Source organism: Ochotona princeps, chromosome 33 (genome assembly GCF_030435755.1).
Source record: "Ochotona princeps isolate mOchPri1 chromosome 33, mOchPri1.hap1, whole genome shotgun sequence".
Classification (NCBI taxonomy): Eukaryota; Metazoa; Chordata; class Mammalia; order Lagomorpha; family Ochotonidae; genus Ochotona; species Ochotona princeps.
This window is the reverse complement of record NC_080864.1, coordinates 6,656,456-6,671,125: the sequence shown is the minus strand read 5'-3', so window position 1 is coordinate 6,671,125 and position 14,670 is coordinate 6,656,456. Positions and strand designations below refer to the sequence as shown.

The 14,670-nt window shown below is 43.6% G+C and overlaps 1 protein-coding gene across 1 annotated transcript; it reads right to left on the bottom strand.

Annotated features, from left to right (window-relative positions):
• Positions 1–400: 400 nt before the first annotated feature.
• LOC131478423 (vomeronasal type-2 receptor 116-like) lies at positions 401–10,896 on the bottom strand. The gene is made up of 6 exons (XM_058657678.1): positions 10,676–10,896; positions 7,241–7,532; positions 5,378–6,184; positions 4,426–4,653; positions 3,409–3,532; positions 401–1,314 (listed from the first exon to the last, which is right to left on the bottom strand). The coding sequence occupies exons 1-6, from the start codon at positions 10,894–10,896 to the stop codon at positions 401–403; spliced, it is 2,586 nt and encodes an 861-aa protein (XP_058513661.1).
• Positions 10,897–14,670: the final 3,774 nt, after the last annotated feature.

Sequence of the window (14,670 nt, the reverse complement as noted above, 5' to 3'; positions counted from 1 at the left end):
TGGATTACACCATGATTGCTTTTAATCAGTTAAGAGTTTCTCAGGCTGTGCATTAACTCTGGGGGAGAGAGACATAGAAGGTAAATGACAAAACAGACACATCCCATTTTATTCATTGCATCTCTCCATTCCAGTGCCTGTGTCAGGGCTGTGTCTAAAACCAACAATAGGAGTCAACCCAGGCTGGGTAGCTGGAACCAGGATGTCCCAGTGGTGCTCAGAACTACAGCTTGAGCCAAGACCAAACATGGATCCCATGTACTCTGCTAGGATATCTTTACTACCCACAAATAATATATAGGAAGAAGGACATGGTATTTTATACACCTGAATGCAATGAAGTGTAATATTTGGTTTCCAAACACTGCAAGGATGACAGTGAACGTTTTGGAAAAAATATCTAGACACGCTTAGGACCTACTTTTTTCTTTAAGCTTTTCAAAGAATTCTTTTCAGGCTTTATGAGAATAATGTAGCATTTGGGGACAAAGATGCAGCAGAGCAGACCCACACCAGAGGCCAAGATGGAGAAGACCTCCACGGCCACCATGACCTTCCCCTTGGTGCTGTGGTACACAGGCAGGAAGGTCACCCACACACTGCAGAACACCAGCATGCTGAACGTCAGGAACTTGGCTTCATTGAACGTGTCAGGCAGCTTCCTGGCAAGGAAAGCCACAGTGAAGGTGCCCAGGGCCAATGAGCCCAGGAAGCCCAGCACACAGTAGAAGGCAGTGATGGAGCCCTCGTTGCACAAGAGGATGATGTGTCCATGCTCAGAGTGTGCATCTGTGTCCACAAAGGGAGGAGATGTTGCCAGCCAGATGCCACAGAGAGTCAGTTGGATGAGGAAGCAGATGGGAATGACAGCGTTTGGGGCTCCTGACACCAGCAATCGCCTCATGGTCCTTCCAGGTTTCATGGCCTTGAAGGCCAGAACCACAGTGATGGTTTTGGCCAGCACGGCAGAAACAGCCAGTGTGAACACCAGGGCAAATGTGATTTGTCTTAGGAGGCAGGTGGCTGTGTTGGGACGGCCAATGAAGAGGAAGGAGCAGAGGAAGCAGAGGAGGAGTGAGATGAGCAGCATGTAGCTGAGGGTGTGGTTATTGGCCTTGACGATGGGTGTGTCTTGGTACCTCACAAAGATCCCCAACACCATAACAGTGAGGAGAGTGAGGGCCAGAGCCATGCAGGCCAGGGCCATCCCCAGGGAATCCTCAAATGCCAGGAAAGTCACCAGCTTGGGGAGGCAGTGAGTTCTCTCCGTGTTTGGGTACTCCTGCTCTGGGCACTGGATGCACTGCTCTGCATCTGTAGGACAGAAAGAAACTCATGATTTCCCTTGCATTAAATCTGAATCTCTCCCTGTTGGGAAAATGTTCACTCTACAGTTACCCTTTGTGTACAGATAGCTAGGTTGTTCTATTATCTCACACAAGAGCAACTTTCTGCATTTCTGACCCGTGGTGAATTTTTGTCTGCACTTGGAAAATGTCCATTCGAGCAAACTGTTTCACACTTTGTGTCTACGGACTGACGCTGTTGTTCACGGATATTCTAATGGATGCAAATTCTTCTAACCTTTGTGCTTACTGTCCACACTGTCTTCCTCTACAGAAGCCTGCATTGACTTGGGTTAACCCATGCTTCTCTGGTCATGGCTTTAAAGCTTTTCACTTAGATGGAGAATTAAATGATCTCTCACTTCTATGATATCCACACTCTAAACAGGACTCTATATTCAACTGTGGACTCATCCTGTCAATTCTCCCGTTCCTATGCTGAAATGATATGGGTGCAACTATATTATCAACACAAGATTCATATGGGTAGTGATAAATTCATCATCATTAATGCATTTTGTAATTTTTATAGCTTTCCCTTCATGTTCACATGGAGGCATGGGTTATTCCCAGTTTAGGTTCACATCATGTATCAGGAGCACTCTGAGTTCAGATAAAATAATATTTCATGAAACACATCACTCAGGCTTCTATTACATGAAAGACTCCATCAGGGCCATGTTGGTAGGTGGGTTTGTCTCTTTCAATGAAATATCAGTGATTTGCCGAGAGCGTTGTTATTTGGGTAACACTTGCATCAATGCCCTTAGTGTTTGTACATGGAGCTCATGCAGGAATACAAGCCTCAGTACTAATGTTATGTCTGTAAAACCACTACCTGTGATGACAGCAACCCAGCCGTTGGAGTCCTGGCTGCTGCACTTCTGATGTAGCTCTCTGCTCACTGCCTTGCTGAGTGTCTTAAGATGAAGCCACCATCCAGGAATCCACCACCCATGAACAAAACAACAGCAAAGCTCCTGATTTCAGGCTTAGGTCACCTCCTGCTTCGCTTTTTGGCCATGTGGAGAGTGATTCAGAAGATGGAACCTCTCTCTCTGTCTACCTCTGTTTCTCCACTTCACTGTTACCATGTGTTCAAATAAAGAAATAAATATTTTTAAAGAGGTCACATATCTCTGCAATATTTCAGAATGGAGCTGTGTTACATGCCTTTTCCAACGTGTTTTTCCATTTTTGATGGGATTTACAAGTATTTCTGTCATCACTCTCATTGAAACACTGTCTATAAACAGATTTATACTGTTCCATAGGTCAGACTTTATCTTTTTTTAACTGCATGAGTGTTGAAAATAGAATTCATTATTTTGTGGTCCTCTTCCTGTCTGAAATAACTGAAATCAAAACACTAAGACAGTTGCCATGATTGGCATTGGGGTATTAGATGAAATCTGAAGATTTATTTATCAGTTAACTTATCAGGGATATTTTGGATCATAGATGTCTTTTTTAGTGAGTGTTAGTGCACTTTCATGTTTCTCAGTGCATTTAATTTGGATAGCTGATTTCCAAAACTTTGAGCTTGTGCAAAATCTTAGGATGACCCAAATGCACATGTAATAGCTTGTTCCATGTTCATTTTTCACTGTGTTTTGTTTTTGTCTTCTTCTGTTTTCTACTTCCAAATGACAACGTTGGGTGTAGGTTCTGAGTAACAGTGTACGAGCAGTAGCTTCGTGTTTTTCTGTAGTGTATGAAAAAGTATTGATTTCATTACTTCTAGGAATCTACACAGTCTTTTCAAACAAACACACACCTCCTGCTGCTTCTTGTTTAGACCTCAGTGTGATTTACTCAAAGGACTTGGATGAGATTGTGTCACGCAGCAGTGGATGGTAAAGGAGGTTCCCTAACAGAGTCAAGGTGTCAGGAGAGCACTGTCAGGTAGGAGGTCACATACAATGAGGTGGGTGGTAACTCTAAAGCACTTCTGTTGAAAGAGTGAGTGATTGTGTGCCTGGAGAACAACAGTGCACTGTGATCCCACTGCCACTATGCCTAAGACAATGGAGTTCTCATAGGTCAGTTAGGTGTTTTATACCTGTCTGATTGGAAATTTCCCCCTCTGCACAGGAAACACAAGTGTAACAGCAGACAGCTCTTCCTTCCTCTGGCATTTTCCTGAATCCTGGCCCACAGCTCTGGCTACACACAGATGTTGGAGTCTGAGGGAGCATAAAGAAGCATTGGTCAGGGGTTGACACATCATTCCACACTTTGAGAAGATGGCAATGTTTCCCTCATCACCATCACAAGACTGGCCTGTGTCACTGTGCCTTCTGCAGTCCTGCTCCTGTTAACAGCATATAGACCTAGAATTTCGTGTTTCTTGATGTTCATTCAAGATTTCCAACTCATTACCAGATAGTGTCAGGACACCTGATCACATTCATGTCATTCATCTCCAGACACATGTCCTTGGCAATTTTGTCTTTCTGTTGAACTACTTCAACTGAAATCTTACAGGTCTGGTTGTAGCCATGAGGAGCTTGGAGGAGTGTGTGCTGAGAACTGGTCATTGGGCTTTGAACCTTGGGAGGAGTGCCTTAGGTCTTGGGAAGTGCTTTAAGAAAAGCCCCTGAAGACAGGCACATGAGTGGCCCTGGGATCAGTGCCCATGTTACAGGCTTTGCCAAAGTACTCTCGGAACACTCCTCCTGTGCTTGCTTTTGTCTTTGCAATGAAACTGTAGCTTATCACATATCCAAGGAAGGAACGTTCATAAGACGTAGGTAGCACTTTAGAAGTAGTGACTTGTTGTTTATAACTACGCATGGTGTAAACTATGTCTCTGTATAAACTGTGTAAACTGCCAAGAAGACAGATGTCCCTGCAGCCCTATAATCTCAGGACTGCCTGTTTGCAATGGTTGTTAAGAGACCAAGGGAGAATAGATGTAAGGAAAGCTAGCAGGAAGCATTTCCTTGCACTCATGAAATTGAGTTCCCTGCGACTTTTTACTATTTGAGTGCTCCACCTCTGATGTTGTGAGATCAAAAGTGATCCTCATCCACCCAGAGCCTTTTGAGCATGTCCAGAATTCTCCCCAGAACCATACCTCCTTGAATGCAACAGGCCATTCTATCATGTCTTCCCTGATGACTAGGCTTTGGTCACGTCCACTCCCAGAGGAAAACTTTCCAATGTTAACCATCTCTCGTAGGCCCGCAGGAAAGTTGACAATGTTGTGAATATCGTAGTGTGCCTGATGGGGTGTTGTTTTGTGGAGGGACACATCATCCCCAGCATTGTTGGTGAACTGTGTTGTCTTCAGAAGTGGATGTAGCTGGATGGGCAGCATAGTTAGAAACAAGAAAGCAATCAAATTAGAGATGGGCGGTACATATGTCCTAGGGAATTCTTCCTTTTCCTTAAATTTATGCACTGGAAGGCTAATTGCTTGACATATAGCAGAGCTAAATGGGATGTGGGGCAGTCTGAACAACTCTGTGGTATATATTGTCAAGCATAGGAAGCAAGGTACGTGGGAGGCCTGTGGACGCTTATGGGGAGTTGCCCCAACTATGGTGCAAATTCTACTGGTTTGCATGAGGGCCAAGAATGAAGTGAGCATGATCAGGAAGGAGGGCAATACATATCTGGTCAAGTGGAAGACAGGGCTGGAAAAAGAATGAGCCCAGATACAGGGGAAAAAATGATGATATGTGTGTGGAAACAATGGTCTTACCAACTATCCTCTAGTCCTTGACCCTTTGTGACCAAATCAAACATGCAAGGTTATAAAAAAAATTAAAAGAATTTTTGGATAAGTATAAAAAAGAAGTCAAGCTACATGCATTTTTGGGTGATTACAGGGTATGTCAACAAAATATTTAAATAATTTTTTTCTGACAGATATGTAATGTATCCACACTGAACAATTATGGCACACTGAGGAAGAGTCCAGTTTCTTTCATGACTTATCATGCTGATGTCAACATGAAAATATCCTGATGACACACTACTGTTGTCCGAGGCTGAGAGCATGTCCTGTTGTGGAGGGGGCTTACCTGCCAGGGAAGAATCAGAGGTTGAGCTGTGTCTTCCGGGAATCCCATTTCTACTTTCTCCAGGAACACCCGATGCAGGGCGTGGGCCACTGCATACACAGCATTGTACACTAAATAGCTGGAGTCAGACATAGTCAGCATGTCAATGTGTCCTGGGGAGAATTCAAGGGAAACATTGGGAGGGCAGACTCTTATGCGTCCACAACCTGACCCAGCAGGTAGGCAACGAAAAAAATGAAACCACAATTCACCGAAGTGGAAGTCTTCTGGGTAGTGGGAGGGGTTCACTGTCTTGAGAAAAGTGTTGAGTCCTGGGATTTTGCCCTTGTGAGGTGAGAAGGAAAAGCCCCCATGGAAAGAGTGCAGCATGTAATGTGTCTCATCCACAACAATGTCCCACTTGGCTGTCATGAGCCACACCTTCCCCAGGGTTAGATAGTATACCCCTAGGTGTTCATTGGTAAAGATGCTCCTGATATTGCTGTACAGGATATGCACATTTGCAGAGGAAATGCTGACCGAATAAAGGAAATAGGTCTCAGTTTTTTCATACACAGTCCTTGTCTCATGGAGCTTGAAGGTAAAGGCCAAGCAGATTCCACTCTTTACCATCTCAGCTCGGATGGCCTGATTGAACTGCTCGCCTTTCATGTCATCAGACACCAAGAGTCCCACCCATGTCCAGCCAAAATGCAGCAGCAGGGAGATCATGGCGTGGGCCAGAGAGCTGTCGCTGGTGGCCATCTGATAGAGTGAGGGCAACTGCTTCTTATCATTTAGCATGGGATCAAATGGACCATAAGTGAGCTGAAAGAAAACCAGCATTACCTGTCATGAGAAACATGTGAAAAATATGTCTTGCAAGCAGAACATAATATTATTGAGTAAGGAAAATCTGCAGTTGAAAAGGCCAAGGTGCATCCTGTGGGCACAGAGAAGGGCATGTTTCACATGGGAAACCTCATTTGTGTCATTAGAGGAAATGTGTGAGTACATCCCGTCCAGGGTAAGAACAGATGGTGCATGAGGTTTGGATACAAGATCCAGAGCTGAGGCCATGTGAAGGCAGAAATCAGGAGCCCCTTTAGAATTGATCTAGTCCCCTTTGTGACACCATCCATAAATGCAGACCCTCAAGAGCTCCAGTGTGTCGATCTATTAAACCTTCCCATTTCACCTCTTTCCACAGCTTCACCCGACTCTCCTTGAAGGATACCATCAGCTATGCTCTCTGAGTGTTGGTCATAGGACTTTGCAGCCTTGAGTCACGATCGGCTATTTTCTCTGTGCATTATGCTATTCAGAGCTCCATGTGTCTGCCTGGGGTCCCTTCTAGAATCTCTGAAAATCCTAGAGTCTGAGAGGCAGCACCAATGGGCCCTGCAATGGACTTCCAGTCCACTATTGGAAATATTTGGAATGAATGGCAGGGTCCTGGAATTCACAACAGCCAGGCAACATCAGCACTATCGCAGATATTCATGACTCAACCAGGGAAAGGGAATGCACTGCTTGCAATGTTTATTTTCATTTCTCAGCTTTTAAAGATATACACAAATACACATGCATACACACACACACGCACACATGCACAAACACATGGCTGATTTTGAATCAAACATGTTAAATTGACTATGAATCTGAGTTGATACCAGATTGGGTGGTTGTGAGGAGGGAAGAGTTAGGCAGAATGCATGATGGACATCAGATTTAAGTGGAACTCTGGGGTCCTTTGAAACTGTCATGATGCAAGGAGAGTTGCAAATGGAAGCTAGTTGCTTCTACGTTTTCATTTCATGAAACATGTCAGAGTGACTGGGAGGAGATGAAAACTTAACTCAACAGGATTCACATCCCACTCACCTGTGGGATTTTGTAGAGCTCCAAAATGGTCCCCATTTCAGCAGAGAACACTGGGCTTGTTCCAGCAAGGACAACCACTGACTTACTCCGTGTCTGGCAGTTGTAGTTGGGAGTCAAGCTGTTGTCCCCTGTGAGCCAGTACAGGGCATTCAAGAGTGTGAAGCTGTTACTGGCCAAGGCATTGTACAACTGGAAACCCAAGGACTTGTTTGGGAGCAGGTGGTGGTTCTTATTGATCTCCTGGATGGCAAAGTAAAAGGCCAGCACATATTGGTAGTTCCTCCACAGCCACCTAAGCAGAGGGGCAGTAACACAGAGGAGGATCAGAACAGGGAATTCAGTGCATCCACACAGCCATGCTATTGAACAATAATAGAATCAGGTGCCATTCTGGGGTAGCTCAGCTGTGGTTCATGGAGCTTCAGAGAGGAGCTCAGCAGAGCTCTATGGGATTTCAGAATGGCTCTTGGACACCTCTGCTCATGCATCTCCATGAGCCATCTAGGAAAACCTCAATGTGCCCAACCTGGACACACAGAGTGTAGAATGTATTTCTGTTATCCCTGATTTCTGGAATACTTTGAATCCCTTCTGGCTTGTTGGTTATTCCAATATTTGAGAGTATTCTCTTCTTGAATAGATCCAACAAAGCCATCTTCCTGAGCCCTGTCTGAATGTTCCATTGCCAAATCTCAACTCCTGTGAAAGCAACTGGTTATGTTATACTTGTCTGACAAATTAACATTTAGCTCATGACTTCTCACTGTGAGAATATTCACAACATTGGCTCACTTTCATTCATTCTTTTTCTCCTGCACTGAATTCTAATCTCAGTTTGCATTGTTTTCCAAAACATTTCTCTGCATATTTCTGTCTTGTTTGAGTGGAAGGATGGGGTTTATTCATAGCTCTCAAATGCTATTGTAGTTGGAGTGGAAGTTTTGTTCTCTCACAATAGGCACCTTTGCTCTTAATTTTACGAAATTTCTCTTGTTTCTATATTTTACCTGTAATCTGAATACCAATCAATTTCATACTTGTTGATGAGTTATTTTCATGAAATTTGTTGGTGCAATCACTTGTTGGTTGGGTCCCGTTGACCTTTATGTTGGAACACTGAGTTAGTGACCTGTCATTTCCATTTAACCGCATTTCATAAAACAGTTGACATAACTTGTCAAAGACACTCTTGTGATTTTAGGGTTGCTTTCAAGTTTCCCACAGTTTGTGTGTGAAGAATTCTTACATACATTGTTTTTCCTCAAGTGTTCAATTTTATTGCATCTGCATACTTTCACAAAAAAATTTCAGTTTCAACTAGACAAGTTACTTGTTACACTTAATTTCAACACACAAACGTCTACTCCTCTTGTTTTTCATACTTTGTTTTTTTCTTATCTCAATGACAAATCAATGGCATTAAATTAGAATATTCATATTTTTCACCCATTTTACCTTCCTTCTGTTATTTTTTTCCATGAAGAAAATTTCATTACACCACTGAGTTATAGCACTTGATATCAGTACTATTGATAGTGCAGAATTCACAACCACGAAAAACAGACAGGGAAGTTCCGTACCCACCGTCCACTGAAAGCCCAAGGCACTTGATCAATAGTCTTGGCGGATCAGTCAGGTGCCTAGAATAAACATCCACTGAGGAAATACATGGAGGAATTTCCAGGCTATTTTCATGGCAATCATGACCTTGCACCCGAGTCTGATGATAAAAATCATCTAACTTTAGGTTCATTTGGCATCTTGATGTATGTTATTTAACAACCACACATGATCACCAAATATTCTGGAAGGGTGCAATTTAATGCAGTTCTTTCTATGGAAATATTGTCCAATTTTCACAACGTGTGGCAAAATGCATTTGTGTGTCATTTTCAAAAATTGAAAAGCTGGATGATGAAGTGAGATTGATTCTAGAACACAATGCCTCAGTGGAACAAGACACAAAAGGCTCCATGGACTATTTTCTTGCAAACATTGAAGTCTTAGATTCTGACGTGGTTAACATTATATCCAGAATACTGAAAAACATACACTTTTCATCACACTATCATGTGCAATAAATGTCCACCATCAGTTTGATGTCAAATATAGGTCTAGATATGAAATTACCGTGAGAAACCAATGCTACAAGGCAGAGCTTGGACAAAACACAGACATATCATACAGTGATGGGTGCTAGGTGCAAAAGATCCGAAATACTATGAGTCAGTTCATATGAAATATTTATCAGAGGAGGATAGACACAAAAAGGTGTATTGGCCGTATCCCAGGCAGGATGGAAGGACTGGGGAATGGGGACACCCTGAAAACAGGAATGGGGATGGTGACTGTGATGGACAAGCTGCAGGCTGACCAGCAAGTCCTTGTCATCAAGGACTAAAAGCTGTTGGAAAGAGCACACCTCAGGATCCAACAACGTGCCCTATAATTCTAACCAGTAAAGCTCAGAAATAAAAGCTAGCATTAGTTTAATCCCCAGAGGTGTGCAAACTAAGAGACTCTTGAAGTGTCCAATGTTGGGTGAAGATGTGGGGGTAAGACATACAGAATTGTACTCGGTATTCATGGATAACATGAAGTGCATCACGAATAGATACACGCAGCTCTAAGGTAGTACCTGGTATGGAAGTGGAATGTTGTAACACAGAGCACTTTCCCAGGTCGAGGCATAGAAAGTTTAAGGATGCAGACACTGGCTGACCCTCCAAGGCGCACACAAAGGCTAGATTGACATTTGCCAATCGGGGAACAGAAGGCAGAACACTAGGTACGCCTTCTGGAATTCTGTAATAATTTTCTGAAAAACCTGGTCCTCACTCCTCTCCATTCCCAGAGTATCAGTGACTCGAGGATCCTGTTTGAATCACAATCAGGTGCTCCCAAGGCTTCTATTGAGAAAGAGTCAATGACTGATCTCTGTGTGTGGAAGGTTGCATTGAGGTAGATCTCACACACAACAGGCTAAGCTTTCAGGGACACTCTTAAAAAGTGATTCCACAGACTGAGAGCCTAGACCTACACTGACCTCATGCCAAATACCATTGCATGTGGTTAGCTGCTCTGGGATGGAGAGGTTGAGACTAGAGTTCTGTCTGCCTCATTCATTTCAGAAATTTCAGCAGATAATTAGGACTCAGATCAATGGAGTGGATACAAAATTTCTCTTCTCTTTATCCCTTCTTTTCTTATTCCAGCTTTTCTCACTAATCTGTGATTGAAGGCATGGGGAGTGCAAACAGAAAAGTGAGAATGGAAGAATATTAAAGGCAAAGGGAGGGAGGGCACACCAGCCTTCATCGGTGTGTCTTGCTGCAGCTTCTGTATACACAATTTAGCATCCTCAACAAAGAGTAAACACAGGCAGACACAAGCAGACATAAGCACAGATCACACACAGCTCACACTTGGGCTTACCTGTCTGCTGCTATTTCATCATTTGGCTGGCTTAGGAATGATAAATGGATCCTGGCTGCTTCTGGTTTCATGTAGTAAAGGGGGAAAAATGCACCCAGCAGCAGGTCTCCATCAGCATCGATACTGGAGCCCAGTGGCTTATAGCAGTACTGGGGACGGCTGCCATGGGAACTATCCCAGGCATTCAAGAGCAGGCACAGAAACATCACAGGCAATGGCATGGTATAGCAACCCATTACAGGGTTCAAGGCCCAAGCACCTGCAGATAGTAGGAGAATTGGAGCAGGAGTTTGTATGCATTCTCAGCTGTTTCTGTGGAGGCTAAAGCAGCACGCAGGGCACCCCCATTTCCATTCCAGTACTGCTGTATGCCTTCTACTTGTAGATACTGTGTGCAAGTCTGTGGAGCCACACAGGGACACAAATCCAAAGGGAGATGCTTCAGAGGTTACCCCATCAGTGAGGCCATGGCCTCTTGTCCTTGTGATCAGAACTCAGGGGATCACTGTGCCCTGAGGCTGTGCACCTGCCAGTGTCCATGATGAGCAAAAACACCTTTGCACAAACACCTGCTTGGGACTCTCCTAACTACTCTATAGAACACGGGGGTATCAACTTTGAAGTTTTTACCCAGAGGAGAAAAATGTTTTTTTTTTTTTTGAGAAGTTTAGAAGTTTTAGAGAATTAGTGTTGCAATTCACACACACACACACACAATATCAGGGTTATTATTTCGTGTGACACTTTATCAAGAAGGTCACATATTGAAAATGGTAGGGTCATCTTCTCAATCAATGGGGAGTGATGTAAACTCCATCAGTGACTGAGTAGGACGTATCTGCAAGAGGGCTTTTTGCTGGAGTCTTGGCAAGCTTTTCTACACAAGCCTGGTTGCCACCTGATGGAGTACAATCCTAGCACTTCAGCCACTTCAGTCCAGCAAGCATTCACCTGTCACTTTGCTTTTTCTGTGGGTCTCATAAGTGCTTAGCCACAGGAATACATTTCAGTGTTTAACAAATGAAACGGAATTCCAGTTTGATTGGGTCAAAATTTGCAAATGCATGCAATACATTGTTCAAATTTCATGCATCCTGGTTAAAGATAACATACTATCTGGTAGGCCCAGCCAAAAAAAAAAACCATTATATATACATAGTTGTACAGTGGCATGTTATTGATAGCTCACGGAAAATTTAAAGGACATGATATGAGTTTGTTTTCCGTCTCTATCTGTGGACACTTGCATTAAAATGTAGTCTTCTTTTTCTTTTTTTTTATTAATTTCATTGCATTATCTGACACATTTTTTTATGCACTGGGATTCTCCCCGTCCCTCCCCAAACCCTCCCCCACCCCACGGTGGATTGCTTCACCTTGTTGCATTTCCATAGTTCAAATTCAGTTGAGATTCTTTCATTGGAGGCTTTGACCAATCATAAAATCCAGCCATCTTATTGCCCTGGTAAGTTCAATGGCTTCTTGGTGAGACCATCTCTGGTCTGAAGGTAGAACCAGCAGAGTATCATCCCAATCAGATAAAAAACCCAACATAATATTTACAACCATTTACAACACTATGGCATCAATTGACATAGTATTGATTAACCAATATGTTACTAGGGAAATGCAGGTTCTCAACCACAACCTGTGACTTCCTCATAGACATTTCAATGTTGGTTTATATTCTTTTTTTCATTTGTTTATTATTTTTAATTCATTAATTACATTGTATTATGTGTCACAGTTTCATAGGTACTGGGATTTTCCCCACCCCTCCCCAAACCCTCCCACCATGGTGGACTCCTCCACCTTGTTGCATAACCACAGTTCAAGTTCAGTTGAGATTCCCCCATTGCAAGCATATTCTACCAAGCAGAGAGTCCAGCATCTGATTGTCCAGTCAAGTTCAACGGCTTCTTAGGTATACACTCTCTGGTCTGAAGACAGAGCCAGCAGAGTATCATCCCAGTCAATTAAAAGCTCCAACATACCATCAGCAAAAAATTTACATCATTATGGAATTAATTGACATAGTAATGAGTAACCAATATGGTAAAAGTAAATGCGAGTTCTTAATTTTGGTTTATATTCAACCATGTTCTATATACCTTAAAATGGCTATAGATTGCTATTCAGCTGTCTCTTGTCTATTTTCATGTTAGTATTTAGCATTTTATAGCATTGAAGCATGATTTTGCTGAACCTGGTTGTTTTTCTGGTAGTCTAACTCTATCACTTTAACAGGACCAATGTCAACAGTTTAGGTGAACGTTTTTGGGAGGGGTGTGCAGAGAAATCTTTATCACCCCAGAGAGGAGTAACTGATCTTTGTGTCCCACCCAGTGAGTTATAAGTGCATCCCGGCTGACCGCTTCCTGTCTGTTTCTAAGCTTTCCTTGTTGTTCTATCTATTCTAGTTTGTTTGTTCATTTGTTTGTTTGTTATGAGGGGTTTCTGGAGTGATCCTGATGGTCCTTACGAAAGAGGGTGGGGACCAAAAGTTGGAAGCAGGCAAGGGCCAGAGAATGCTCCTCTCCCTAGTTCCGAAGGAAGTTTACTGTTCTTCTGTTTCTGCGGACCGCTCAGGGATCCTGGTTGTCGTTCCGATGACCTTGGATCCTGCAAGGCAGGAATTGGGCTTCTTCCATCCCACATTGTAGATCCAAATGGGGGTGGGTGACTTCAGAGTTCTTGGCCTCTGAAGGCACTCCATTTCCCCCGTGGTCTCCTTGGCAGTAGGGATGCAGTCCTCGGTGGTCGTACTGAAAGTCCTTGGTGAGGCTCTGGGAGTGTTCAGGGTTGGGATACAAGCCTCCTCCTGTCCCCCTGCTCCACTCTGGGGACCCCCCTGCTCTATGCATATGACCTCCTGTTAAGAGGTTGTTAGGATTGCTCCTGATTCCCCCCACATGTCTTTGTAGTTTTGCTATTGTCTAATGCTGACTCAAGTCTGTTGTCTATGAATTACCAGTTATGATCCTGATAGGTTATACTTCCCGTCTTCCTCACACCTACTAGGGTGATGTAAGATTTCTCTGCTCTCCCTCCCCATTTCCAAGTATCATAGGGCCTTACAAGTTTATTAGGTTTTACAATTCTTGATGTAGATCATAAGCAATCTGACTCATATCGATTGTTGGTTCATTGGTTACTTCACAATGTCTTATTGCATGAGATACAGGCTGTTTGGGGTTGAAATAATATTACTGTTTTCTGGATTGACATCATTTCATAACAGCCACATCAATCACAACAACAACAACAACATCAACAACAGATTACAGCACCCTGATAAAATAATGCGCCTCTGAGTAACCAACACATGCTTAACTAAAAGGAAACACAGAAGTCTTTTGGGAAAAATGATGCCATCGTCTACTTCATGAGCACGTGACGAATTCTTCTAGTGAAAAGAGATTATTTGGAAGCAACCAGACTGACCTAAAAACATCAAAACATATCAGAAAGTGTTGCAGTCTGGCCTGGCCCTGTGCGTCTTGTCCCAGTCCACACTTGTGCCAAGGGAGACAACTGTATCCTGACTAGACGCAGCCCCTTTCCAGCTCATGTGCCCCTTGGTGGGAACCTCCACCCAGCTACAGTGTTCCCTTAGCCCCTCAACCGCAGCCTGTTCCCAGCCAGTGATCTGCCTGCCTGTGGTTGCTCTGACTCAGCTTGGCCTAGCCCTTCACCTGTCACAACCTTAGCCTTAGACACTGTGGATCAGCGTCCATGGCTCACGCAGACCAGTTGGTATAAAAACTTAGCTGGGCACGTCCTGTGCTCCACCCTGGTTACCAACCTTAATTGTGGGCTAAGGTGTGCTCTGTATTGCCCGGCGCGCCCATTCTGTTGCTGTTTTAATACATTGGCCAGCTGTTGATGTAGCTTTGCCCAGCCTTTCCGACCCCCAGTTCACCAGTGGGAGATATAATTCGCCTGGGGAACTTCACATTTCTCCCCTTTGAGCCCCTCCCGGATCCCGTTTTCCC